The sequence below is a fragment of the Megalobrama amblycephala genome, linkage group LG12 (genome assembly GCF_018812025.1).
Source record: "Megalobrama amblycephala isolate DHTTF-2021 linkage group LG12, ASM1881202v1, whole genome shotgun sequence".
In the NCBI taxonomy this organism is placed as follows: domain Eukaryota; kingdom Metazoa; phylum Chordata; class Actinopteri; order Cypriniformes; family Xenocyprididae; genus Megalobrama; species Megalobrama amblycephala.
The window spans coordinates 39,742,390-39,769,365 of record NC_063055.1 but is presented as its reverse complement, the minus strand read 5'-3'; the positions used below and the strand labels follow the sequence as shown (position 1 = coordinate 39,769,365).

The 26,976-nt window shown below is 38.3% G+C and overlaps 2 protein-coding genes across 9 annotated transcripts in view; both read left to right on the top strand.

Moving 5' to 3' along the window:
• The window catches only part of mib2 (MIB E3 ubiquitin protein ligase 2), an 81,132-nt gene extending 76,777 nt beyond the window's left edge, over positions 1 to 4,355 (top strand). For all 5 annotated transcript variants that reach the window (XM_048211120.1, XM_048211121.1, XM_048211119.1 and 2 more), the window contains 4 exons: positions 244 to 422; positions 509 to 693; positions 1,068 to 1,133; positions 3,016 to 4,355. In XM_048211120.1, coding sequence (XP_048067077.1) covers positions 244 to 422; positions 509 to 693; positions 1,068 to 1,133; positions 3,016 to 3,257 — 672 coding nt within the window. In that variant the 3' untranslated portion in view covers positions 3,258 to 4,355. The remainder of the gene's footprint in view (positions 1 to 243; positions 423 to 508; positions 694 to 1,067; positions 1,134 to 3,015) is intronic.
• Positions 4,356 to 16,332: 11,977 nt separating this feature from the next.
• LOC125280537 (DDB1- and CUL4-associated factor 1) overlaps positions 16,333 to 26,976 on the top strand; it is a 34,935-nt gene continuing 24,291 nt past the window's right edge. For 2 of the 4 annotated variants that reach the window (XM_048211118.1, XM_048211115.1), the window contains exons 1-9: positions 16,334 to 16,536; positions 17,106 to 17,232; positions 20,373 to 20,449; positions 20,540 to 20,613; positions 21,985 to 22,098; positions 22,177 to 22,314; positions 24,055 to 24,579; positions 25,151 to 25,252; positions 26,804 to 26,962. In XM_048211118.1, coding sequence (XP_048067075.1) covers positions 17,111 to 17,232; positions 20,373 to 20,449; positions 20,540 to 20,613; positions 21,985 to 22,098; positions 22,177 to 22,314; positions 24,055 to 24,579; positions 25,151 to 25,252; positions 26,804 to 26,962 — 1,311 coding nt within the window. In that variant the 5' untranslated portion in view covers positions 16,334 to 16,536; positions 17,106 to 17,110. Of the gene's footprint in view, positions 16,537 to 17,105; positions 17,233 to 20,372; positions 20,450 to 20,539; positions 20,614 to 21,984; positions 22,099 to 22,176; positions 22,315 to 24,054; positions 24,580 to 25,150; positions 25,253 to 26,803; positions 26,963 to 26,976 lie in introns of all 4 variants that reach the window. The other 2 variants (XM_048211116.1, XM_048211117.1) reach the window with 2 other exon arrangements.

Sequence of the window (26,976 nt, the reverse complement as noted above, 5' to 3'; positions counted from 1 at the left end):
GATTCTGATTAACTTAAAGTCCTCTGATTGGCCATTGTGTTCACACACTCAACAGACATGTCTGTGATTGGCTGCAGTGCTCAACACTGCAAAAACAGGTTGTAAATAGAAACCTTTGACGCTCCTCACAGAGAGCTCACACAAATATGAGCGTTTGAAAGCAGCCTCCTATCCATGTAAAGATTCACACACTGCAGAAATAATGGTAATTAATTATTTTATTCCTTCATTCTGTGCTTGTAGTTGTGTAGCTCAGGGCTGATGGGAAACACAGAGCTGAACGTCGGCGCTGCTATCGCTTGCTTCTTGGCACAGGAAGGGGCTGATATCAATTATGCCAACCATAAAGGTAAAAGCCCACTGGACCTGGTCACAGACAGCAGCGTACAAACACTCATCAGGAGCTTCGCGGAAAAACACAGGTTTGTCTCGTGTGTTTATTGTGGTGTTTATTACTTGATCGGGATCGGATGTGATTTTGACGTGATGTGTGTGTGTGTGTGTTCAGACTTCAGGCCATCACGTGTGGCACGGGCACTAGCAGCAGCAGTCTCAGGCGGGTACACACTACGCCCAACACCATGACCAACCTGGCCGTGCCCAGCGTGACGGGCCCCAGCGAGTGCCTCATCTGCTCCGAGCTCGCGCTGCTAGTGCTGTTCTCTCCCTGTCAGCACAGCGTCGCCTGCGAGGGTGAGTTTACACACACTCACACTCACACTACTTTAAGCTTTTTAAAACTTTTTGTTCAGGCTTTCTTCAGCCAACATCAGAGTTTGTCCTACGAACTTGATCTAGCTGTTGTCATTGTTTGATAAGCTGTTTTTCTCAGAAATACAGTATAAATCACAATACGATGGCAAAGATGGCCACAAATTCTGTTTGTGTTGACTTTATGCATGTATAACAGGAAGAGTATTTGCATCTGTGTTTGTATACATGAGTAGATGCAGAATATGTTATCAGCTGTATAAGTTGGATGGATGTTGATCCAAAAACATTTTACTTGGTATTACAGTACATATAGTTAATGTATAAAGCAAATCTGTCGTGTCGTCTCTCTTCAGAATGTGCTCACAGAATGAAGAAATGCATCCGCTGCCAGGTGACGATAACAAAGAAAATTCGACAAGGTAAGTGCTGGTATTTTATGCCGAGATTTGAGATTAAAAACGTTTCTCAGTATTTTTGCATTCCAGCTGTGGCCTTCATGGCCTGTTCGTAATTTCCTCTTTGAAATGAGCACGCTGTGTTATGGTCAGCTACATTGTTAAATTCGCATACACTCAACTCTTAAAGGGACAGTTCACCCAAAAATAAAAAAAATGATCCCATGATTTACTCACTCTCAAGCCATCCTAGGTGTATATGACTTTCTTCTTTCAGCTGAACACAATCAGAGAAATATTAATAAATATCCTGAGCTTTATAATGGTAGTGAATGGGGGGTGAAATTTTGAAGCCCAAAAAAGCGCCATCCATCATCCATCATAAAAGTAATCCATACAACTCCAGGGGTTAAAGGTGCAATATGTAAGATTTTTGCAGTAAAATATCCACAAACCACTAGGCCAGTGTTATATATTTTGTTCACTTGAGTACTTACAATACCCCAAATGTTTGCAACTATTTGTAAATCGTGAGAAAATTGCAATTTTAACCAAGGCTACGGGACGTGTGAGGAGTCGCCTGTCAATGGCATCATACCCGCGTTACCCTCGGTTTCCGGTTTATTTAGTAGAAACCATGGAAACACCAAAGACACTTTAATATATTACATGTTTTAATAGACAAGGGAACAACTGTTTTGATATATTTATAGACAGAAAACAACAACAGTGTCTCACAGCAGCCGCCGAGCGAACGCACAGAGTAACGTTATAACATCATTTTCAACACACTCAAATGTATCTAATATGATAAACAGAGCTGCGTTTCCTCATACTCATGACCGGAAAAGCGGAAGCGGCGCCGGCGACTGTGTCATAATAAAAGTCCCGCTGCTCGTGAGGCGTGTGTTGATCAATCGCTCCAGCTCCTCGTTCAGCTCCACAACACTCGGTCCTGCTCTGCTTTATACTACAGTAACGTTAATGATCACATCCATGAACATGATTTCTTCCCGAGTCCAATCCCAATTATTTTCCAGCTGTGAGGTAAAGACCACATGTCCCAAGATTCCGCGCTCAAACTTGCCTTCATCAAGCTACGCCTTTGTTTTCAATAGATCTCTAGCGACCTCTAGCGGACAGAAAATATTACATACTGCACCTTTAATAAAGGCCCTCTGAAGCAAAGAAAAATATCCATATTTATAACTTTATAAACTATAATCACTAGCTTCCGGTAACGGCTGTACGCGAGTCTAGTTCCGGTGGAGGAGTGACCTCTGACCTGACACATGACGCACTGACGAACGTGGAAACAGAGGATAGAGCAAAAAAAAAAAAGGTCACGAATCAGAAGTCTAAAACAATAATTTTTAAAGAGAAATGTTGGAGGATTTCGATATAAGAGAAGAGGAGCTTGAGTTTGTTGCCCGGCCATATTTGTTTGAACCACAAGAGGCGTCTAAGATTACGATTGTCCTACATCTGTCATGCGTCAGGTGATTTATAGTTTCTAAAGTTATAAATATGGATATTTTTCTTACAAAAATGCATCACTTCACTTCAGAAGGCCTTTATTAACCCCCTGGAGTCGTGTGGATTACTGTTATGATGGATGGATGAGCTTTTTTGGGCTTCAAATTCATGAGCCCCATTCACTCCCATTATAAAGCTTGGAAGAACCAGAATATTTATTTATATAACTCCGATTGTGTTCGTCTGAAAGAAGTCATAAACACCTAAGATGTCTTGAGAGGGAGTAAATTATGGGATAATTTTAATTTTTTGGGTGAACTAACCCTTTAAAGACTCTGGATTATGTTCCCATCCTCTTTCACATCCTGCAAAGAAATGAGTCTGTTCTAGTTCTTTCCCTACTAATGCCTGATCTCATATCATCTCCCAGACCAAACGGAGGTGGAGTGCAGCCCGAGCTCGGAGAACTCCGAGCAGCACAACCTGCTGGAGCAGCTGCAGTCGCGCTACAGGCAGATGGAGGAGCGCATCACATGCCCCATCTGCATCGACAACCACATCAAGCTGGTGTTCCAGTGCGGCCACGCCTCCTGCATCGACTGCAGCGCCGCGCTCAAAACCTGCCCCATCTGCCGACAGACCATCCGCGAGCGGATCCAGCTGTTCGTCTGACAGAGCCGCGGCGTGGCGATCGTGTGGCCGTTCTCGAAGCGAACTGAGGGGAAGACGGTTGGCTGCTTGTGCTTCATAGTCTGTCCTGTCCCGAGCGTCATCATTTAGCCAGGACTGCGCCGGGCTCTCGTGCGGGACCGGAGGGTGTGAGACTCGATTGTCTCGCCTTGAAAATCATCGTGAAATTCGATTCAGGAGAATTTGGACCTTGTTGACAATGTTTCCGAGTAGCATGAGGACGTCTGCTCCGACGACTGGCAAAACATCTGTAACCACAGTATTAGCGAGCGAAGAGGAGTTTATCGGCTCACAGGAGATCATCAGATGTACTCCGTACCGCTGATTATAGTGAACGCAACACATACCCAGCATGCAACGTACTGTAAGCTGACATGTCACATCAGCCCCGCGCAAAACCTGGGCCATATTTTACCCTAAAATCCAAAGAAAGAAACTGCTTTGTAAGAATATTTATTTTATTTTGTGACATTTTCACCCTTAATTCTCATTACTTTGATGAAGTGTTTATGGTAGTACGGTATTTGTTTTACTCTTGCTATAATTTATGAAATGAAACAGAAACATTATTGCAGCACATTTACAATGAATATAATTCTCCTCAAAACGTGTCAAATGTCATTTATTATTTTTGTTCGCTTGGTTTTGGGGTGAAATATGGCGTGTTTCTCCAAACTCTAACTTCGTTCTAAGCCAGATCTGATCCACAGCACTCATCAGTCCCTGAGAACGGCGTGAATATCATCGGCAGCGTTTTGTGCCGTTGTTCGTCAGAGAGTGATGTTGTACAGATGCCTGTACCATATGCCTGTACCGTACCACGCGCAGATATAGGATTTACTGAAGCTTTCCACGAGCAAGAGATATACATACTGCATGCTGGTGAGCGTATTATCTACATCATATATTGTGTCACCGATACCATTCGTAGTGTTATAAGTACAGACGACCTGTGATTTCTACCTGTGTGTGATAACGGCTCTGTGTCTGTGCGAGGGTCCGACTGAAAAGGCGCTCAAGACCCTTAAATGCATAAAAGTAGATTAAATTGTGTCAGCAAAGGTGCTGAATGCTTCCCAATACTAGGAGTTGTTTAGTTTTCTCAGGTTCATGCAAGTCAGTTCGACTCAGAGAATGCAAGAAGCTTCCCTCTGTAAACTTTACAAAACGTTCAGCCTTATCCACTGGCATTGCATGACATTATATAAAGTATTTATTAGCCTCATAAACCAGATCTCCCACTGTAATGCTTTGCCTAAATGTGTTCTGGGATTGAAATCACATCACAGTGAATTGGGAACTCTTACGATTTAAAGAAAACTTTCATCACTGCTGTCATTATTTCCTCACCCTCTTATCATTTAAATCACTAAATCACATATTCTTTTCCCCCCATTGAACACAAAGTAGATTTTTTTTTGACGTCGTTATATACTACTGTAGCTCTTATGTCTGTCAAGCTTCAAAAAAGAACCATAAAATCAGATTTAAAAAAAAAAAAAATACATGATTTTACTCCAAGGTCATACAATATCAGTGTGTGAGAAACTATGGAAGCTTGTTTCCACCACAGAATACAGAAATGAAAAAGCTAATTGAGACATTTTATCTCGCAATTCTGACTTTTATTGAAATTGCTATTTTATGTCTCGCAATTATCATTTTTTTTCTCAGAAATCCCACATTTGGGATTTATAAAGTCAGAATTGCAAGAAATAAAATTGCAATTCGGACTTTTTGTCTCAGAAATGTTGCCGTTAGCCAGTTATAATCGCAATTCTGACTTTTATAGCAATTGCGAATTATAACTCGCAATTACAAGAAAAGTCAGAATTGCGCATTTATATATTACATTTCTGAGAAAAAAGTAATTGCAAGATATAAATTCGCAGTTGCGAGAAAACTCAGAAATTATATAAACTCACAATTCTGAGTTTTCTCGCAACTGCGAATTTATATCTTTTTTTCTCAGAAATGTAATATATACAGTAAATGCTCAATTCTGAGAAAAAAGTCAGAATGTCATATTTTTGTCTTGCAATTCGGACTTTATGGCCCGGTTTCACAGACAGGGCTTAGACTAAACCAGGATTAAGCCTTAGTTTAATTAGGATATTTAAGTAGCTTTTATAAATGTACCTTAGAAAAAACATTACTGGTGTGTGTCATGAGACAAAAAAATGACACTGACATATTTTAAGACATGTCAGTACAAGTCACTTTTATTTAAAACAGCATTTTTCATTTCAAACATGCATTTTAGTCTGGGACTAGCTTAAGCCTTGTCTGTGAAACCGGGGGTATAAATCACAATTGTGAGTTTATATCTCACATTTCTGAGAATAAATTAATAATTGCGAGATATAAACTTTGCAGTTGCAAGAAAAGTCAGAATTTCTGAGAAAAAATATGAATTGTGAGTTTGTAAAATTTCAGAGGAAAAATTCATAATTTCAAAATATAAATTTGCAATTTCTCACAATTTGGACTATAAATTGCGAATTTCTATCTTATATTTAGGAGAAAAAAGTAATTGCGAAATATAACTTTGCAGTTGCGAGAAAAGTCAGAATTGTGAGTTTGTATCAAATTTATGAGGAAAAAGTCAGAATTTTGAAATATATTCGCAATTGAGAGAAAAGTGAGAATTTATATCGTAATTTGGACTTTTTTTCTGAGAAATGAAAAAAAATGATTTATAAAGTCAGAATTGCGAGATAAAAAGTCCTTACAATTACCTTTCTTTGTTTTTTATTTTTCTTCTTTTTATTTTATTTGTTTTATTTTTTATTCTGTGGCAGAAACAAGCTTTCATAAGGAACAGACCCACATTTTGGAAAATTGGTAAAATAGCTCACGTCAAATGGACTACTTTTATTTTTCTTTTTTTTCTTTTTTTGGAGTTGGAATCACTATAGTTGCATGGAGCTGTGCGGTGTAAGGATACTTAAAACGTTTCCCTGAAATAATACCAGCAGGAGTTTGTAATGGCATGAGGGTGAGAAAATGTCATTTCTGAGAGAACTATTTCTGTAATGGTTACTGTATTTCACCTACTATTATGATGTAAAAATTGTGTTAGAATGGCAGCTGGGTGTGTTTCGTCAGGAAGTGTATTTTACCATTGTTAGTTAAAACATTTGAAATGTTTCCCCATTTCCAACATTAGACCTGTAAGTACTTGAGCATCAGTTCATCCCCTCTAATTGTCCGTTGAGTGTTTTTGTTCCAGAAGGGCTTACTGTGTGCATTTATTCTGTTTTAATGTATTTGTCATTCTGTGACAGGCTTTTTTTTTTAATAGGTCCTGCTTTTGGGACAGCCAACACAAATATGTAAATTTGAATGTCTCGCTGTACGCCAACCGCTGCAAAGGTCTGCAGTTCGTGAGAAATACGATGGCGGAATTAGTGCCAAAATATATCGGCGTGTGCGGAAGAGCGCACAAACGTACAAGAGCATCATGTCCGGATGAAGCCTTTGTGATACTTTGATTTAACTTATCGGTCCTTGCTACAGGGCTGGACTTACGAGCAGTTAGTTGTACTTTATTATTTGTTTAAACTGAAAATTTGTGTAGTTCTTTTGCTTTTTCAATTAAGAGGACAATGGAAGTCAGCCTCGACTTGTAGAATAGAAGGACAGTCTAGTTAAATGAAGCTTATCTGCTAACAGCTCACGATATACAACAACTACCTGTAAGCCATCACTTCTGCTCAATATTACTGGTAAGTGACTACTTTGCCGTTTCGTAAATTATTCCTGTTTATGTTAGTTATTATAATATACAAAGTATCCTAAGTTTGCGATATGATGTAAATGGCATGTCAAATCAAAACTGATTGCAGTTGTGAAAGCAAATTTCAGAATCCAGAAATCTGAAGTTCACTCACAGAATGTTGTTGTCGTCTCTTCCGTGTAGAATATTGACAATCTAGAATTCATCTAGAACTGTCACTTTGTTTTGGCAGTTGTAATGATATTGTTTGTGCTGTACATAATACTAATTCAAAAGAACAAAATATATGTGAGTTGTCAGCAGGTAAGGACAAAAACACGATAATGAAGGACAGAAATGGTTTGCTGAGGTTTACTTTAAGGAAAGTGTATGTCAGATTATTTAAGCAAAAAAAATGTTACAAAATGTTTATACAGTTCAGTATGTGGAGTTCCGATGTTGGCCTTACTGTCCATTTCCTATATTTATTTTGTTGTTTTTGTCACCTTTTTTTCAAGTTTTACTCTGTAAAAAATATTTTGCAGTAAACATTGAACTGTTTTATAAGCATATATTTACGGTTTCATTTTTTGGGAGCTGTAGTGGCGGGATCTAAGGATCTCATCAGTGAATAAAATTGAGAATGAATCCTCATTTCAACATTGGAAAGCTTGGAGAAATGCACAGGATGGTTTCCAATGCTTTCCAAAGCTTCTACCAAAACTCTCAGTGTTTAAAGTGTGTAGACTGAGTCAGGTATGTCTTTACAGAAGTGTCATTAAACATTTCAACATAACATGAGAGTATCAGCAGCTTTACAGCTGTCATTTTCAATATAGTGGGGTTCAGGATGTTTGAACAGCAGTGCAGTACGGGATAATCCATGGCTTGCTGTGCATTAAATTATTTTAAGGAGGCAAAGAACCACCTGACGTGAAGATAGTAAAAATAGTGAGGTCGAAAAAGCCACCAAAATAAATAAAAATGTCCCCAAAATTCAATATGTGAATCGCCCATCAGAGTTCTTGTATTTTGTGTATAAATTAATATCTAGTTAAGCAGTATCACACAAGCAAGAGTGATATTTTCTCAAATTTTTTCACAATTGTAAAATGTGATATTCATTTTTGCAACAGTTCAAGAAACTTGATTGAGAAAGTTGATTGAATTGACCATTTTTAGACACAACGTTTATAATTTTGACTGTTTTTGCTCTATTTTGCCAATGGAAATAATTCCAAACTAAGAAGAAAAGTTGCATCTCACAGCAACACACTGATGTTTCATTCTTGAATGATTCATTGTTTCTGAATAAATTGGGTGAGTCAATGATTCAATGACCCATTCATAAAGGCAAACGACACTTGCTTCTTTCATGAATGAATCAAGCAGTTTGAACGAATCGGTTGAATGAATGATTCTGTGATTCACTTACTACGACTTGCCGCCACCTACTGCCGTTTTTAGTTTCATGTATAATATAATTAGATTTTTCTCAACATCTCATATTTCCATGGGTGATCTTAGGATTTCAATATTGAGGGGGCTCAGCCTCCAATGAGGGTATGATTTAAAAAATATATATATACAGTATCTCACAGAGTTCATGCCTCACATTTTTGTAAATATTTTATTATATCTTTTCATGTGACAACACTGAAGAAATGACACTTTGTTACAATGTAAAGTAGTGAGTGTACAGTTTGCAGAACAGTGTAAATTTGCTGTCCCCTCAAAATAACTCAACACACAGCCATTATTGTCTAAAGCGCTGGCCACAAAAGTGAGTACACCCCTAAGTGAAAATGTCCAAATTGGGCCCAAAGTGTCAATATTTTGTGTGGCCACCAATATTTCCAGCAGTGCCTTATCCCTCTTGGGCATGGAGTTCATCAGAGTTTCACAGGTTGCCACTGGAGTCCTCTTCCACTCCTCCATGAGGACATCACGGAGCTGGTGGATGTTAGAGATCTTGCGCTCCTCCACCTTCCGTTTTGAGGATGCCCCACAGATGCTCAATAGGGTTTAGGTCTGGAGACATACTTGGCCAGTCCATCACCTTTACCCTCAGCTTCTTTAGCAAGGCAGTGGTCATCTTGGAGGTGTGTTTGGGGTCGTTATCATGTTGGAATACTGCCCTGCGGCCCAGTCTCCGAAGGGAGGGGATCATGCTCTGCTCATTCATGGTTCCCTCAATGAACTGTAGCTCCCCAGTGCCGGCAGCACTCATGCAATAAATACATTATTTGATCTTTTTCTCTGTATTTTATTGTTTTATCTAATTCCTTTCAATTGTACAGGACTTTGGTACACTGTTTTTTAAGGTGCTTTATAAATACATTTTGATTTGATATCCTCTAATATTTTTATCTAGAGCCAAATGCACAGAGAGTGCTTGCAGGTCACACACTCTCTTCACCAATGCTACAGCTAGCAGGAGGGCGGTCTTTAGCAAAAGGGGACGTAACTCGGCCGACTGGAGCGGCTTGAAGGGAGGTCCTTTGAGGACCGGAGACAGGTCCCAGGTAGAAAATTGGAGGGGCCAAGGTGGGTTTAGTCTTCTGGAACCCCTCAGAAAGTGAATAACCAGGTTGTTCCTACCTACAGACTGGCTGGCCACAGGAACGTGAAATGCTCCTTGAAGGAGTGCGACCCTTGTCCAACAGCTCAAGGGTCACAGGATGTCGGGTCTAAACTCTGGGCTGAGCACTAGTCAGAGAAAACGGACCATTTAAGGGTGTAGAGGCATCTAGTGAACGGGGCTCTAGTTTCAGAAATAGTGTTTAGGACTCTCTTGGAGAGGTCAATAGGCTCCTGTCGAGGGGCCAGAGGTGAAGGGCCCACAGCTCTGGTTGGGGGTGCCAGATCATTCCTTTCACTTGGGAAAGGAGGTCATTCCTCAGGGGAATTGGCCACAGGGCTGCTGAGAGCAGCTGCGTCAACTCTGGGAACCATGACTGGTTTTGCCAAGGGGGCCACCAGAAGGACTGCTCGTCTGTCCACCTTGATCCGCCTGATGACCTGAGGGAGCAGCATGATTGGAGGGAAGTCATATAGGGGACGGCTGGGCCATTCGTGGGCCAGTGCATCCTTGTCCTTCGAGAAATATATTGGGCAGTGATAGTTGTTTTCTGTAGCGAAGAGGTTGAGCAGATCAAGTGAACCGTCTGGAGATGGAGCATCCACTGAGTGTCTGCCCCTAGTTCAGTCTTCCCAGCATGTGCACTGCTCCCAGCAAGCGCAGGTTGAGTCGTGCTCATAAGAGGCGGCGTCTGGCTTGCTTGTACAGAGGCCTTGATCTGAACCTACTTTGTTGGATTATGTAGGACACTACTGCCATGTTGTCCGGGCGGACTAAGACGAGGTGCCCTCTCAGGTCTGGCAGGAAGGTTCTGAGGGCTAGAAAGACTGTCGGCATTTCCAGGCAGTTGATGTGTATCCAGGGCCATGCCAGATTGGAACCAACGAGGGTCCCTCCAAGGTGCAGGCATTGTCTGATACAGAGGCATCCGTGATGGCAAGCGTGGGCTGGAACTTGGGGTTTCAGCCAGTACTGTAGGGGCCGCATCTATAGCAGGCCCAGTTTGAAGTACTGATGATACAAAGGCCATGAGGCCCAGCATCCTCTGAAACATTTTAAAGGGAATGAGACCCAGACCCTGAAAGATGCAGCGAGCTGTTGAATAATCAAGGCTCGCTCTAGCGTGAGCATGGCCCACATTTGGGCTGAATCAAGGACTGCTCCCAGAAACGAGATCCGTTGGCTGGAAGACAGTGAGCTCTTGGCCATGTTGATGCAGATGTCTGAGATAGAGGATGGGCCTGAGGCTGCGATCCTTCTTTGGAACAAGAAAGTTGCGGCTGTAAAAGCCTGACTTGCTGTGAGCCGGCGGAACAGTCTCTACAGCCCCTTTTGATAACAAATTCATCACTTTGGTGCAGAGGACGTGAGCTACATGATTTTATAAGGCTTCAGTAATCAGAGAAAAAGGAGTTTTCCCAATGCATCTAGCGACGCAGTATGAGTGAATTGTATCGATAGGGAACCCTGAACCCCCATACAGTATCTTTTATCAGTCACATGGCCTTCTGCCTTGCATAGGTATCTAAATATAAAAATAATAATAGTCTAATGAAACATCTGATCTTACTTTTTAATGTTCATATCCAATTGGGCTCAACTGATATATATATATATTTTAATTCTCAGACGCCACTGCTTTGGCTCTTGGGACCTAATATCCTCATCTTTGATGACTATTTTGACTTTTTAGGATGTTTTTTTTTTCTTTTCTTTCACAAAGTACTACTGCTGCCCAGATGGGAATATAACTATTCCAAAAAAGTATTGTCCGGACCTCCACTGGGAAAGAAGTATAGAGATCAGACCTCTTGGAACTTTTATTGAATACCCCTGTTCTACATTATCAGGTCAATCCCTGAACATTGACTTCATTTCAAATCATTTTAAAGTTGCTGTCCGAAACGTTTTTGTGGTCAAAATTTACAAAAAATATATAATGAGCATGTACAACATGATTCGATTTTCCAAACCTTGTTTTTGTCTTATACTGAATCACTACAGTACACCTATAGTAAGTGTTTATATTTGGACTATTTTAGACTGGGTCAGGTCGGCACCGCTGTGGAGTAGCACAGTACCTGCGTGACTCGTCATAGACACCAACAGAGAGAAGTAGCTCCGACTACAATGTTCTTCCGCAAGATGCATGCAGTTCTGTTTATTAACCGCTAGAGTGCCAAAAGTTACAGACTGCAGCTTTAAATAACCAGCTAATATTCATTAAGAACACAGACAAACCTTGTAGTACCCTAACTGTCTAGATTGGCAGTATGTTTAATCTGTCCTATATTAAATCATTCCTTTTTTTTCTTTGTTTGTTTTCTATTTATTAAAAAATAACAGCACATGAATCTATAATTCAAACTTGCATCATAAAGCACAAATGCCTTTACTGTAATGCTAATAAATGTATGTCAATATCCGCTGCTGGGTCATTATTTAGTAAATAACTCCACATGATGTTTCAGTTTAGAGATGCAAACATAATCAGGGGTAAAAAATTATTCTTATTTTTATTTTTACACTTTTTTTTCAACATGTAATGTTTTAAACACTATTTTGTGCTCTACATTTGTGCAGTATAATTTACTTTAAAGAAGATCTACATTTCTCATTTTCATTCATAGAGATGTGCCATGCTTTAGTGGAGGTTTTCTGTCACCTGGTAGAAAACAACTAGGGTGATGAGGGGTGAACGCAGCAATAACTTTCTGCAGTGTACCGTCTTGTATTGCTCCCGCATCTACACGCAGATCTACACAGATGTAGATGTTATGAAAATCTATCAGTAAATGCACACACCTTGTCTTCTCTGATGCTGCGGACTGAAGAACAACACGCTGGACTGAGGAAGAGCCGAAGCACTGACAATTTCCCCCAATTGCTTTTTAGTGCCTGATTAAAATCATGTTATAATAAATACTGTTTCAACTATGTTATAATGACCATTTATGTCTGTATTAGTTAGCATATACTAGCATAGCATACAGATAAGCGATTAAACTGATAGTTTAGTTTATACACACATTTGCACTTACCCTACATGTTCTCAATCATCTTTAATGTAACTATGTTCTAAATGTCCAAATATGTAAGTTATATATTAAAAAAAATTGAATAATGTTCAATTATTCACTTAATAGACTATTATTAGCTATTATTAGGCTATTCATTAATTAACAGTTAATCAAGTGTAAGAAATTCAATTGGTTTTATTATGCACTAATTTGTTTTCTTACGCATTATAAGCTATGCGTTTATTAAATTAATATCATTCGTATATACTTAGGATAATCATTGAGTGACAGTTTGGGGAGACCCGATTTGTCATGACACTGGTTTCATATGAGGTTTAAAGGGGACAGAAATGATCATGAATTACAGATTACGGGGTTAATCACAAATTTATAGGGGAGCTAAAGCCTAGTGACATCCTTATTTCTATATTCAAAATGTTATTTAGAGCATCAATCTCATACCATTATTTAGGCAATTGTAATTGCAGTGTAAGTGGATTTTGATGATACTGATTTCATTTAATTGTTATTCATAGTTTTCAGTCACATGAGTGGAATCTCAAAAGAAGAAAAACAAAAATATGTGAATAAAATGCAAATTTGGGCACATGCAATCCATATACAGTACAGCACCTGCTGCAGTATTTCACTAAAAACAGTAGGACGTTCTAATGTGAAAAACACTTAAAGTGCCTTAATGTACTAAAACGGCGATATTAAAAGATCAAACTCAGTATACAGCATATTAAAGATGCATACTATATACAGGTGAGCAGATGAACCTAAAATATAAATGCAACATGTTAAATGGATAAGCGTTTTTTTTTTTATGGTTTTCTTCGGAAAAACGTGTACGAGAAATTTAACGTTGAGTTTATATTCTGGGTTCATCTGCTAGCCTGTACATTGTATGCATCATCAATAAGGTGTGTATTGAATTTGGTCTTTTATTATCTCTGTCTTACATTAGTACAAGCACAAATCTGGTAAAAGTGACTGGTGGGCAATGGGGGAAATGCTTGTTGTCCCAGGGGCATATGACAGTTTTATGACCTTATTATGAAAACTAGCTAAAGCTTTGCCATTTTCCTCACCTCAGGCATTATAGGGTCAACTTCCTGTTTGATGGCTGCCCCGCCCACCTACATGATGTCACACTAATGAGGTCTCTCTGCTAGGGCTCAGCAAAAAAGTTTTTATATTCACATATTAGGCGAGAAAATTATCTCTGTATAGTTATACTGTCCCATTTGACCTTATGATGTCCCAATCACCCTTAATTTACCATATAAAAGAGATTAAAAGAAAACACATATATGTATATAAATATATATATATATATCATGGGCGTTTCCTCCGAGTAGGCAAGGGAGGCAGTGCCTCCTCAAAAAAAAAAAAGGATGAGAAAATAATTCATATTACATGTAAAACAACACAAATATTACAAATTATGACATTAAAAAGAGCGCAAATCACGTGTATTTCTAAATGCCCAACAGCGACACCCGCAGGTAAAGTTACAGCAGGAGTCATGCCTCCTTTTGCTCTCATAGGAAACCATAGAAAAGCATCAGACCCCCGGCGTGCGGTGGGTTTTGTGGGGGGTAACTGAAAATGAATGGGGGAAAGTCACGTGAGAGGAGGCAATGCCTCCATCGCGCTATGATTGGATATGATTGGTTTATGCAATAAATACTGCCTCTTGTTGATGTGCGCTTTCCGCGCGTCAGTTTGACTGAACAAATGATGGCGTCAATGGGAAGAGTAGTTGAGATTGAGAAGTAAGTAAACAGATCAGATAGATATCACCGCTTTATGTCACGTCAAAATCAAACTTGAAATGGACTGAAAGCATGATGACTGCTGGGTTTTTAGTGCAATCAGCTTGGTGAAATTAAACATACAAAAATACATCTTATTAAAAATAATTAAAAATAATTAAATAATTAAAAATACATCTTCGTGTCCATGACAGACGGTGTTTACAGAGCATGGCTGATGATCCAAAATAGCCTAAGATGACTATTAAAAAGAAAAAAATCAATACACAAATAAAATATATTGTTTAAATTATTATTGCCTTTAGTTATTATTTTGGAATGAATGTAGAAATGCTTAAAACACTAACTTGATGAGATTGACTTGGTTTTTTATAAATAGATCAATACATTGTTAATGTAAAATTACAAAATAGAATTGTATTTGGTTTCTTTGTTTCTTTTTTGATGTAATGAGTAATGTTCATTTAACAAGGAAGATGTGTCAATGTTAAGAGTAATGCACATGAATTTACATTGATTCATAAATAAATAAAAAATGTGCCTCTTCATTTCAGAACACCACTGCATGTGTTTTCTAAGCTCTTTCCCCCAGTTTCATAGATAAGACTTAAAGGTGCAATGTGTAAATTTTAGGAGGATCTATTGACAAGTTACCATTATGTCAGCATGTTTCTACAGCAGCCCTAAACGGACAAACACTCTACAGAGCGCGTTTTGTCACTATGTTGTTCTTCTTCTAAATTGTTTGTGTTTTTAGAGGCAGATTGCATCGTCAGTAGTAGTAGTAGTAGTCGTCTTGTTTATTAGAAGCAGAGAGCGTTCTTTGTTAGAAGAAGAAACCTCATTGCTACGCTCCGCTCTCTCAGACGACGACATGTCGACCAGACGGCCACCGTAGCTTCTCCGAAAGGGAGGGGTTTGAGGCAGGGTTGCCAGGTTTTCACAACAAAACTCGCCCAATTGCTCCTCAAAACTAGCTCAAAACTAGCATTTCAGGGGGTCCAACGCGTTTCGGAGGGTAAAATTTGCGTTTTTGGCAGGGCTCCCCTGGTAGAATTTACATTCCAGGGACTAAATATCACGTTATTTTGGGTAGGGTCAACCCGCGGCAACAGTGTAAAAGAAGCCCAATTCCGCGGGAAAACCGCAGACTTGGCAACACTGGCTGTGCGCCGTTAGATGCAGTTCGCAACCTCACCGCTAGATGCCGCTAAAATGTACACACTGCACCTTTAAGCTAATGCTAGACTAAAATGCATGTTTGAGCTGTTTGTACTGAAAGTAACTTGCACTGATATCATTAATATATGTCAGTGCCGTTGTTTTGTCTTAAGATGTACACCAGTTATGTTTTTTCTTTCTAGTGAACGTTTATATAAGCTACTTAAAGGCCTAATCCTGTTAGTCTAAGCTGTGAAACAGTTCCTTTAAATGATTAATTAAATTGTTTCACTTCCATTGATATTTTCTTTCAAGTTTGCTCAACTGACTTTGTGCAACAGGCCTCAAATGGGTGTTAATTAGTAAGATTATTTCATTCTTTAATCAGCGGACAACTCAAAGGTGAGCTGCCCTTCAATTTGTGTAACACAGTAGCGCCTCCTAGTGACTCGCCGCGGAACTGTTAAGAATAATATTACTCAATCTATCACACCTTACTACCTTGCCAAGTTACTAACAAAAAATAGCGATTTGGGAGCTAGCTGGATATATATATTATGCAGTATCTTAAAACATACTTTTATTTTGTTTGAAATATAGTATTTTTCATGCTCTTTTACAGTGAAAATCGTCAAAAAAAATCGTTCCAGTAAAATTTACGCCTAGGGGGTGTGTATATTATATAACTATATTACGCAGTAATTGCTTCAGATGGTTATTATTAATTTGTTTATTTATTAAGAAAGCAACTTTGAGCTTTTCCGGAGTGTCAAACGTGCGTCTGACGTCATTGACGTCTTCCTGTCGTCGCCGGGTTATGACGCGTTTACAGATCGCCATCATAAAGTTGCAGCACATTGCTAAAGACAGACACGAGTGACATGAGCTCTTAAGCGACATTATTCATGTGTTTATAACAGTCCGCGACGCGTCTGTTCCGCTCGTGTGGTGATCCTGAGCTGTTAGTGAGTTTGCGCAGGTGTGTTCGCGCGCGATTAAGGTGAGTCCTCGCGCGTCAAATCACACACTTTATCGCACTTGACATCATAAACACTGTTTACATGAATGTTGTGTTCAGTAAACATGTCAATTCAGTGTGTGTTTCATTAAATGTGAGTGTAGGACATGCATAAACACAAGCTTTATATATTTATACACTATATTAGCATGTTTCTGCACCAAATGAAAGGGTAATAACGTATATTGTGCAGAGGATTTCAGCTCATAGCAGGTGTTTCTGCTGGATTCCTGTTAAACCTGACTGAGAAACTCTTGATGTTTAACTTCAGACACTAAACCACGTCATAAGTAAATTATTAATATATTCATCCATTGATTTATTCAGCTTCATCACAGTGATATCAGTGGCAGCCCAGACTGAGAAACTCTTCATTAGTCATTATAATTCTCTCAGAAGTTGTTATGGTACATTCAGGATGGCATATTTGGCCTCACTGTTGATTTTGTCCTTTTTATGTCAGTTTTGCACATATATTTAATGTTCTGGGAGCTGTAGAGGTGGATCTGAGGATCTCAGTATTGATGTACGTGTGTGTGTGTGTGTGACAGGGCTGATGGCGTCTGCCGGCGGAGACGGTGGCGGTGTGGACTCTAAAGCGGAGCTGAGCGCTCTGCTGGAGCAGTGGGAGAGAGAGCAGCAGGCGGGATCCAGTGAACTGCTCAACATACTGACCAAGTGAGAAATGCTGCAGCTTCACTTAAAGGGACAGTTCACCCTAAAATGACAGTTCTGTCATCATTTACTCACCCTTCCAAACCTGTGTGAACTTCTTCTGCTGAAAACAAAAGATGTTTTGAAGAACGTTGGTAACCAGACAGCTGACGGCACCCATTGACTTCCATATCAGGGCTCAAAGCTAAGGATTTTTTCTACTGGCGCGGTCGGGCCAGTGGTTCAAATTTTTACTTGCCCCACAACAAAAAATGAATAAAGTGAATCCGGCTGAATCTCAATGATTCGCTCATTAACAGTGATTCACTGCCACCTACTGGCGGGTTTAATTTCACGTTTAAAGTATCTTTTCATTTTAAAATAACTTCAAATAAGAGTATTTAACGTTTTATATTTTCAACATTTCAAAACATTATTTATGCATCTGTAACTGCTCTCAATTGATTAATAAAGTTTAATCTATAGTTATATATATCTACTACAATTTCTGTACCTGAAAATCTCCTGTTTAAACCTACATGAAAAACTTGAATAAGCACTGTTTATTTCATATTTATGTTTGTACTGTTGTTTTTATTTGTGCTAGCACTCGTAATTTGATTATTTATTACTATTTTATTACTTGCTGTTTATTTGTCTAACAATATTTGAAATTGAAGTGAGTTAATCTAGTAGCTTTTGGTGTCATAACCTTATTTAGTAAGGTTACATGTATCAAAAACAACGAAAACAATAACTAGGCCCTTTTTTTTTTGTTACTTTATTCATTTTTTGTCAAATCACATTTGTAATTGCTGATATTTGGAGAAAAATGGTGCTGTATAATATTGGTTAACTGTATTAAATGATATAAATAAGAAATATATACAGGGTTTTTTTTTGCCCCTTATCTTGAATTCTGATGCATTCTAAAGGCATTTTAATAGTCAATGGTGCTGTCAACTGTCTGGTTACCGACATTCTTCAAAATGTCTATCTTTTGTGTTCAACAGAAGAAAGAAGTTCGTACAGGTTTGGAAGCACATGAGGGTGAGAATTGTCATTTTTGGGTGAACTGTCCCTTTAAGGCCTGTTCACTAGGGCTGTGAATCTTTTGGTAGCTCACAATTCGATTCAATTGATTCTTGAGGTCACGATTCAATTAAAAATCAATTCTCGATTTTTGAATCAAATTTCGATTCGATATATGCGTAGAATTCACAAAATAAATATGTCTACAAATGAACAAAGTTTAGGTAAACAAATCAAATCTAATCAAATGGGAAATAACACTGCATAGTTTTATTATTAATAAAATATACATCAATCCTTATTAAAGTTATTCGATCAAGATCAGTGAGTGATTTTCTTTTTCTTTTGTTCTTCGATTAATATTAATGACAAACGGCAGTGGTTTTATTAGGCTGCTGTCACTTTAAGACTGAACGCACGGATCCAGTATACTGTTACACGTGTGTTTTTTTTCACATTCACTCAAAGTCCTGTGTTGTTTTCTCCCTTAAAACTCATCTTTGATCACCAACATGACGTATTCAGGGCTCGACAGTAGGGATGACCCGGGGCCAGTGTGAACGACGCTCGTGTCAGTAGACGGAAAGGTCACTTGTCCGATCGGGCCAGTGCTGTAGGGTGTGCGATATATATCGTCTATGATTTAACGGTCTGAAAGTATCGAATATGTCCCTCACTTTACAAACACACCCATTGAGTGCACGCATGCACTACGTGACGTAGTCTAGTAAGTTAGACTGGTGTGCATGTATATTTAGAGTGTGTGCTTTCACTGCGTGATTTAGTCTATTAAAATGCCTTTAGAATGCATCAGAATTCAAGATAAGGGACAAAAATGCCCCAGTATATATTTCATATTTATATCATTTAATATAGTTAACCAATATTACACAAAGAGCGCCGTTTTTCTCCAAATATTAGCACGATTACAAATGTGATATTGATTTTATTCAGCGTACAGTTTAATGAACAAGAACTTAATATCAAGTGACTTACATTTAAGACACCAAATTGCCTTTTTTGCCAATGAAAATAGTTCCAAAGTCCACAGAATTGTTTTGCGTCTCTGAGCAACACTTCCTGAATGAATCAGACGCTTGAATGAATCGGTTGAATCTCAATGATTCGCTCATTAACAGTGATTCACTGCCACCTACTGGCGGGTTTAATTTCACATTTAAAGTCTTTTTTTTTTTTTTTAATGATTTCAAATAACAGTATTTAATGTTTTATATTTTCAACATTTCAAAACATTTTTTATGCATCTGTAAATGCTTTTGACTGATTAACTTTAATAAAGTTTAATCTATTCTATAGTTATTTAGTTATACATTAGATTACAATTTCTGTACCTGAAAATCTCCTGTTTAAAGCCACATGAAAAACTCGAAAAGCACTGTTTGTTTCATTTGTTTATTCTGTTGTATTTATTTGTGCTTTTACTCGTAATTTGATTATTTGTTCCTATTTTATTACTTACTGTTTATTTGTGTAACAATATTTAAAATTTAAGTCAGTTAATCTAGTAGCTTTTGGTGTCATAACCTTATTTATTAAGGTTACATGTATCAAAAACAACGAAAACAATTACTAGGCTTCTTTTATAGGCCCATTTTCTTTTCCTTTACTTTATTAATTTTTTGTTGTGGGGCAAGTGGAAATTTTGGCGGGGCAAGTAAACATTCGAACCAGAATATTCCAAAAACGAATGTTTATACTCTGAAAACTGATGTTTTACAAGATACAATGCTGTTTTTGAAGAGACTTTTAGCTTTTTCTGTCTCTTGGAGTTTTCATTAAAGTTACTGCACTTTAAATTTTAAGGCTTTATTCCCTCTTTTCCCCAACTCATTAATATTTAACCAGAAATGACATGTTCACACAGAGATACTGTGCTGGGAAAGATACCAAGACTTTTTCTTGGTAGTGTTTGCTTGGTAATGTCAAGTTAAACAGATCATTTGTTAAAATGCATTTACATATTTATGCCATGAACTTCTGTTTAATATATTTTTCAGTGTGCAGTTACTACTAATTGGTTAAGAACAAAAAGTGAATTCATTCATAAATGCCACTCGAGTATTAATGTGGTCATATCAGTGATTTGTTGATACTTATTTCAATCTCTGAAGGATTTCGGAGCTGGTTGAACGGGAGACGGAGGAGTATCATAAAGCTGATCCCGACCCATTTGATGACCGCCATCCAGGTGATCCTTCCCTTCATCGTTATTGTCCTGCTGTATTGTCTCCTGGATAGAAAAATTATAATATTGATGACTTCTTGTTTTGCTCTAAAGGGCGGGCAGATCCAGAGTGCATGCTGGGACACCTGTTGAAGATCTTGTTCAAGAACGATGATTTTATGAATGCGGTAAGATTGGATGCATAATCACAGGCACAGCATAATGCTTGAACGTGTCCCTGCTTACACATTTGACATTGTTTTAAAGAAATATTGCTATTAAAATTTAAATTGTCACTGATTACATACTTTACCTAAAATACAGCTATAATGCAAATGCTTGTTTATCTAATGCAATGAGGCATGTCTATTAACTGGGTGTGGTGACAGTATAAAGTTAGTTAATAGTTTATATCGCGGTGTGCATATAGCTTTCAGTGGGCAGGACTGCTTCAAATTCATACACATGTTGGAGTGATTAAAGAAACATGGATGAATGAGGAAATAAAGATCATAATGTGCTTGACATTGGTTATTAAAAATGCAATAAATTGTCAAAATCCATTTTAGCAAGTCCGGAAAGAAATGTATATATTTCTTGTCAATACATTAGGTGTGTGCATTCAGTCTTAAAGTGACAGCAGCCTAATATTCCTGCTGCCGTCTGTGTCATAAATGATAATCAAACAATAAAAGACAGAGACAGAAAAGAAAAAATAAAAGAGAAAAAGACAAATCACTCACTGCACTTTACTGAATCACTTTAGTATCATTATTAAACATTTTAATATAATGTCCATTTTTTTTAAATTGTTTTTATTAGACAACGTTTTTATTCAGAAAACATATTTAAAAAGGTCTCTCCTGGAAGAATTTTATATTTTTTATCTTTTATTTTGTATATCGATTGCTTAAGAAATTTTTTATAATTAATATGTTTAATAATTTATTTAAATTATGTTTTTTAATACTGTTGATGATTATTTTTTTGAGAGAAATTGTTACAACTTTCACGTTTTGGGTCAGTTTTGACCCAGAAGTGCACTGTGGCTTTACGCATGAAAATATGCTGATTGTGTTTTTTTTTTTTTTTTCTATATCTATGAGTTCGATTTGTCTCAAAAATAATTTTTTAAATATATTTTCTGTATCTCTCACACACTTTTAGGACTGAATTTTGTACGCACAGACAACATTAACAGAAAAAAAGATGTAAATGACATGACATGAATAAACCATCTAATGACTAACAGCCCAAAGGGTTGTAAAGCAAAAGTTCAAAGACCATCTAGTCTAAATTTGAAAAAGGAAGAATGATTTGAAAGAGAAGTCCACATTTCATTCTGAAGCTCTGCAGATTTTGTCATTCATCAACGAAGCAGTCCTGCTGACTGAAAGCTGCACAGACATGCCATGACATAAACAATATCCGATTGACAATTTATATCATCGTACCGTGCTGCTCTACAGATATATCATGATGTAGTATATCTTTAAACCCTATAAATAAGCCAAGCAGCTCTGTTTGGTTTCTGATCAGTTGATGTTGTGCTTTTCTAGCTCGTGAACACGTACGTGATGAGCAGCCGCGAGGTGGCGCTGAACACTGCGGCCTGCAGACTGCTGTTGAACATCATGCCCGGCCTCGAGACGGCCGTGGTCTTTCAAGAGAAGGTACTGTGAGCCTCACTACTGCTTCTGCAGCCTCACGTCTGCGTGCAGATTGTAAGTGTGTGTTTGTGACCGTGACAGGAGGGGATTGTGGAGCGGTTGTTTAAATGGGCTCAGGAGGCCGAGCAGCCGCTCAGAATCTACGCTACGGGCCTGCTGGCAGGAGCCATGGAGAACCAGGACATCGCTGCCAACTATCGCGAGGAAAACTCTGTGCTAGTGAGTCCAGTACTTGTTTCACCACGTCTAAATGCTGTGATGAATCACACCATGACACGCATACATTAGGTCAGGGTCCCTGTGGATCAAATTTACGGCCATAAAAAGTCTTAAATGGTATAATAAAAGTCGTAATTGTCATTTCAAGAGGGTTTAAATTTGAGGAAAGAAAAACAGAAATGGTGATATGGCTTAATGTGATTATTAGACTTCAGAAGACTGTGATTTAATTGTAAGCACTGCATGTTTCAGAGTAAAAACATGCCGTTAATGCTTATTCTATAGGCTTGTGGTTTCTTGACTGGAGTAGATTTATGACAAACCATTGCTTATAGATGATGAATTATGACAGTGTTTATCTAATGATGTTTGTCATACCTGCAAACTTGTCACATTTCTAAAAAGGTTTGTGGTTTACCAGGGTAACCGCTATATTTCTGCTGTTCCATAAGCGCCACCTGTCCAGTGCTTTTTCATTCAGCCGGTGGACCAAAAAGAAGCTTGTGTGTGTTCTAAAAGAAGTTTGAAGTTTGTAAATGAAAAATACTTTGTTGTGTAAGCTCAAATTATAACCATGACCATCAGGAGGAGAAACTCGCATACATAATCATAGGAGATTTCTTACAAAATACTTTTGTTCAGAAGCCAAAAATAACTGGCAAAAAGACAAAACATTTTCATTTCACATCACCATAAGTGTCACAATTGACAATAGCACACCTGATTCTATTTGTAGAGAAGTATTTACCGTATTATATCTATTGAAATGGAATCAAAAAATTAACTTAACATACGTATTGATGTTTTAAGCGATTGGGTATATAAGCATTTTTTTTTGGCAACTTCTCAAGAAAGAAGAAATCCTCTATGATTATGTGAGCTTCACTTCTTGTTGGACTTAATCCCAAAGTATGCTTTGGTTGTTACACATACATGGGTCTGTTTACAGTGTGTGTGATGCTACTTTTGTCACCAGAATATTTTGTTCCACAAGGTGGCAGCACTGCTCCGGGCCGTTATTTCACAGTAGAACTGCAACTACATTGACAAGCGCTTGTGTGAGGGGGTTTTGAGAGAGCCGCAACTTTAGTTTAAAAGAGTACAAAGACTTCTGAAGAAAAATAGCGCAAACATTGGACAAAGATGAAACATTACAGAGCACGTGTGTTTACTGGATGCATTCGCGCGCACTATCACATGAAAAGGCTACGTGTTTGACTGTTTAAAAAAAAAAAAAAAAAAAAAAAAGTAAACTTTGGGCTTTAGTATAAGAGTGAAAATGCTAAAAGAAAAAATGTGAATGACACTGTGTTGTATTGAATCGGATAACAAAATATATTGTTAAGAATTTTTTGACATTTTAATGGCTGATTTGTAGTTTTGATGCTATTTTGTGACTGTATAAATGAATGGAAGTTTAAATTCGGCAAGAAATGTAATTTGCCCTTGTCTTTTCTTTATTGTCGTATACCCGATTGAAACACTTCTGGAACAAGAACAGATGTAGGGCGGGGCTTGATTTTGTCAGTGGGGAATTGATTGGATGGTTGTGGTTTGCTATTGGTGGATCTCATGTGTGAGTGACAGGTTGCCCCGCCCTCGTCATCAGAGAAGAGATTTCACTGCAAGAGGGAGGGAAAGTTTTTCTGCATTAATTTAAAACAATAATCATTTATGATAAACACTGCAATACTGTCCATTTTGACTTGGTGACGTTAAAAATACATGTTTGTGTCACAGGTTCCTTTAATGCTGCAGAGACTGAGGGAGCTCCAGGATAAGGAGGCAGAGAGCAGGAGGGACAGCAAGCGTCCGAGCAAGAGTCTGGCTCCGCTGCTGCCGCTGGACGAGGAGACCGTGGATGGAGAATTCACTCCTAACACTCCCAATGCTCACGCGGAGAAGCACGACTCGGACGCTGAGCCGCAGCCTGTCTCTGCTGTGAGGAACGCGGGCAGATACAACACGGGAATGAAAGGCCTGATGAAGCCCGCCGCGGCTGTCCCGTTAGAGGTGGATGAAACGGACGGCCCAGTGGAAGGCATGAGGAACTGGAGGAAGAGAGAGAACGGTGGCAAAGTGAAACAAAAGCTGAACTTCTCGATGCCGGAGCCGGAGCGGAGCTTCAGCGAGCTGTCCAACAGCAGCTGGTCTGAGATGAGCCCGTGGGTGATTGGAAATAACTACCACCTGTTCCCGCTCACACCGGGCATAGAGCAGCGCCTTATCCTGCAGTATCTCACCCCGCTGGGAGAGTATCAGGAGGTAACGTCCCGCTGCTTCACTGCTACAGACTAGGGGTTTAATGGGACATGTATTCATACTGAAAATATCCGGTATGTGTCTTTTGGTTTGGTACGCATGTGTACCTGAACGAGAAGTGTTATTTTAAAGGGGACCATATTTTCACAAGATGTAATATCAGTCTCTGGTGTCTCCAGAATGTGTCTGTGAAGTTTCAGCTCAAAATACCCCACAGATCATTTATTATAGCTTGTCAAATTTGACCCTATTTGGGTGTGAGCAAAAACACAGTTTTGTGTGTGTCCCTTTAAATGCAAATGAGATGCTGCTCCCGCCCCCTTTCCAGAAGAGGGCGGAGCTTCAAGAACTCATGCTTCGGCATACCAGCAACAACAAAACAGGACAATCGCACGCACCAAAAATGTCAGAAAGGGCGTTTGTTTGCAATTTTTTAACTAGTTTATGATAATTCTGATAGCAGCATCAGTTCTGGATATTTATCCACATTTCATTCTACAAAACGGCACACTTTCACTTCTGTTTTTGAAGGCATATTTCACCCCTAACTGTATTGCTGTGTTTGTGTGTGCAGTTGTTAGCTGTTTTCATGCAGCTCGGCGCTCGTGAGCTGCTGATGCATTACATGGACCTGAAACAGACGAACGACGTCCAGCTCACGTTTGAAGCTCTGAAGGTACCTGACATGCATCACATACTCGACAGGTCAAAAGCTTGGACATGTTTGGACAGAAAGTTTCTCATGATTGGGCATGTGACGGTATCAAATTTTCATGTTGCGATTACTTGCTGAAGCTTTTATCACGGTATACGGTATTATCACAATATTGAAATAAGTTGCAAAAAAAGTGTTGTCATAGTATAACAGGTTTAAGAAGTATTTGTAATAACAAAAATAACTCTGAAAGTTTAAATAAAATAATACAATACAATAAATATAAAGTAATTTTTTTGTATGTAATGTAAAAAAAAACAGATTAAAGTGCAAAAGGATTAGGCTATAAAGAACAACAGGAAACACTTTACAATAAGGTCTCATTATTTAATGCATTAACTAAGATTGAGCAACAGCTACATTTGTTACAGAAAGTATATATATATTTTTTCTTAATGTTAGTTAAGAAACACAACTGATCATTGTTAGTTTTATCTCGGGTCCATTAAGCTCTTTTGATTTTAGTAATGTTATTAAACAGTAACTAAGAAATTAACATTAATTAAGAATAATTAATGCTTTATTAGTATTTTTCACTTTCAGTTTGGTAATAATGAATTAACATGTTAACTAATGAAGCTGTAAGTTTTACTGAACAATAACAAATAATCAGAACATTTCTAATCATTAGGGCATGTTGTAGTCCTGATTAAAATATAAAATGTTTAAGTGTGAAAATAATTAGTCTATTAAGTCTTTAAGTATGAAGTATTTGGTGCTGTGATGAACAACACTGAGATTACAAAAAAAATGAATGGCTGTTTTAAATATTTTAAAAACTTCACTAGAGCAGTTGCTTTGTTTATGGGGTTTCCGGGGTAACCGCTGCATTTCAGCTGTTCCATCAGCGCCCTCTGCTGTCAGAGAGTGAATGTGCACTTTCATTCAGCGCGTCTCCTTCACTCGTTCCGCCATGTGCTTCTCCTGCATGTTGGGTTTGTGTCCCTTGACGCAGAATACAGCGGTGTTGTGCATTTTAAACGGTTGATGGGGAAAGTATTCATAAATGCATTATAAAAAACTTAATATTTGGTAATAAATTATTATTTACGGTATTTTGAAATGCCCACGATAACAATATTGTGCATATTCATTATCGTGATATATTGCATTACCGAATATCGGCACGTCTACTCATGATCATGAAAACCTTTTGATCTTGAGATTTATGCTTCAATTTATTTTTTTGGACAAACATAAAATGTGTCTGTGATTTGTTTTCAAAGCTAGAGCAGCAGGAAAACGTTTGAGATTTACAAATTAAGAGTTTGTTAATTGTCTTTATATTTTAAACTGTCATTTTCTTACCCATAAAAATAGCTTTTGGTCCAGTCATGACAACAAACTTAGTTATAAAATGTGATATTCATAATAAAAAAAGAGTAGTTTTGTCCGACTCAACTTTTGGCTAGTGTACATTTGATGATTTAAATGATTTGAGCTCATCTGCATAATTTTGTTCTTGGGTATCAGTCACGTTTACTCATACTCCCTCCTCTCTCTGTCTTTTAGTATCTTGCATCTCTTCTCCTCCATAAAAAGTTTGCGGCCGAGTTTGTTGCGCATGGAGGAGTGCCGAAGTTACTGGAGATCCCACGGCCCTCCATGGCTGCCACTGGCGTCTCTCTGTGCCTCTATTACCTCGCATACAACCAGGACGCCATGGAGCGGGTATGATGGTGTTA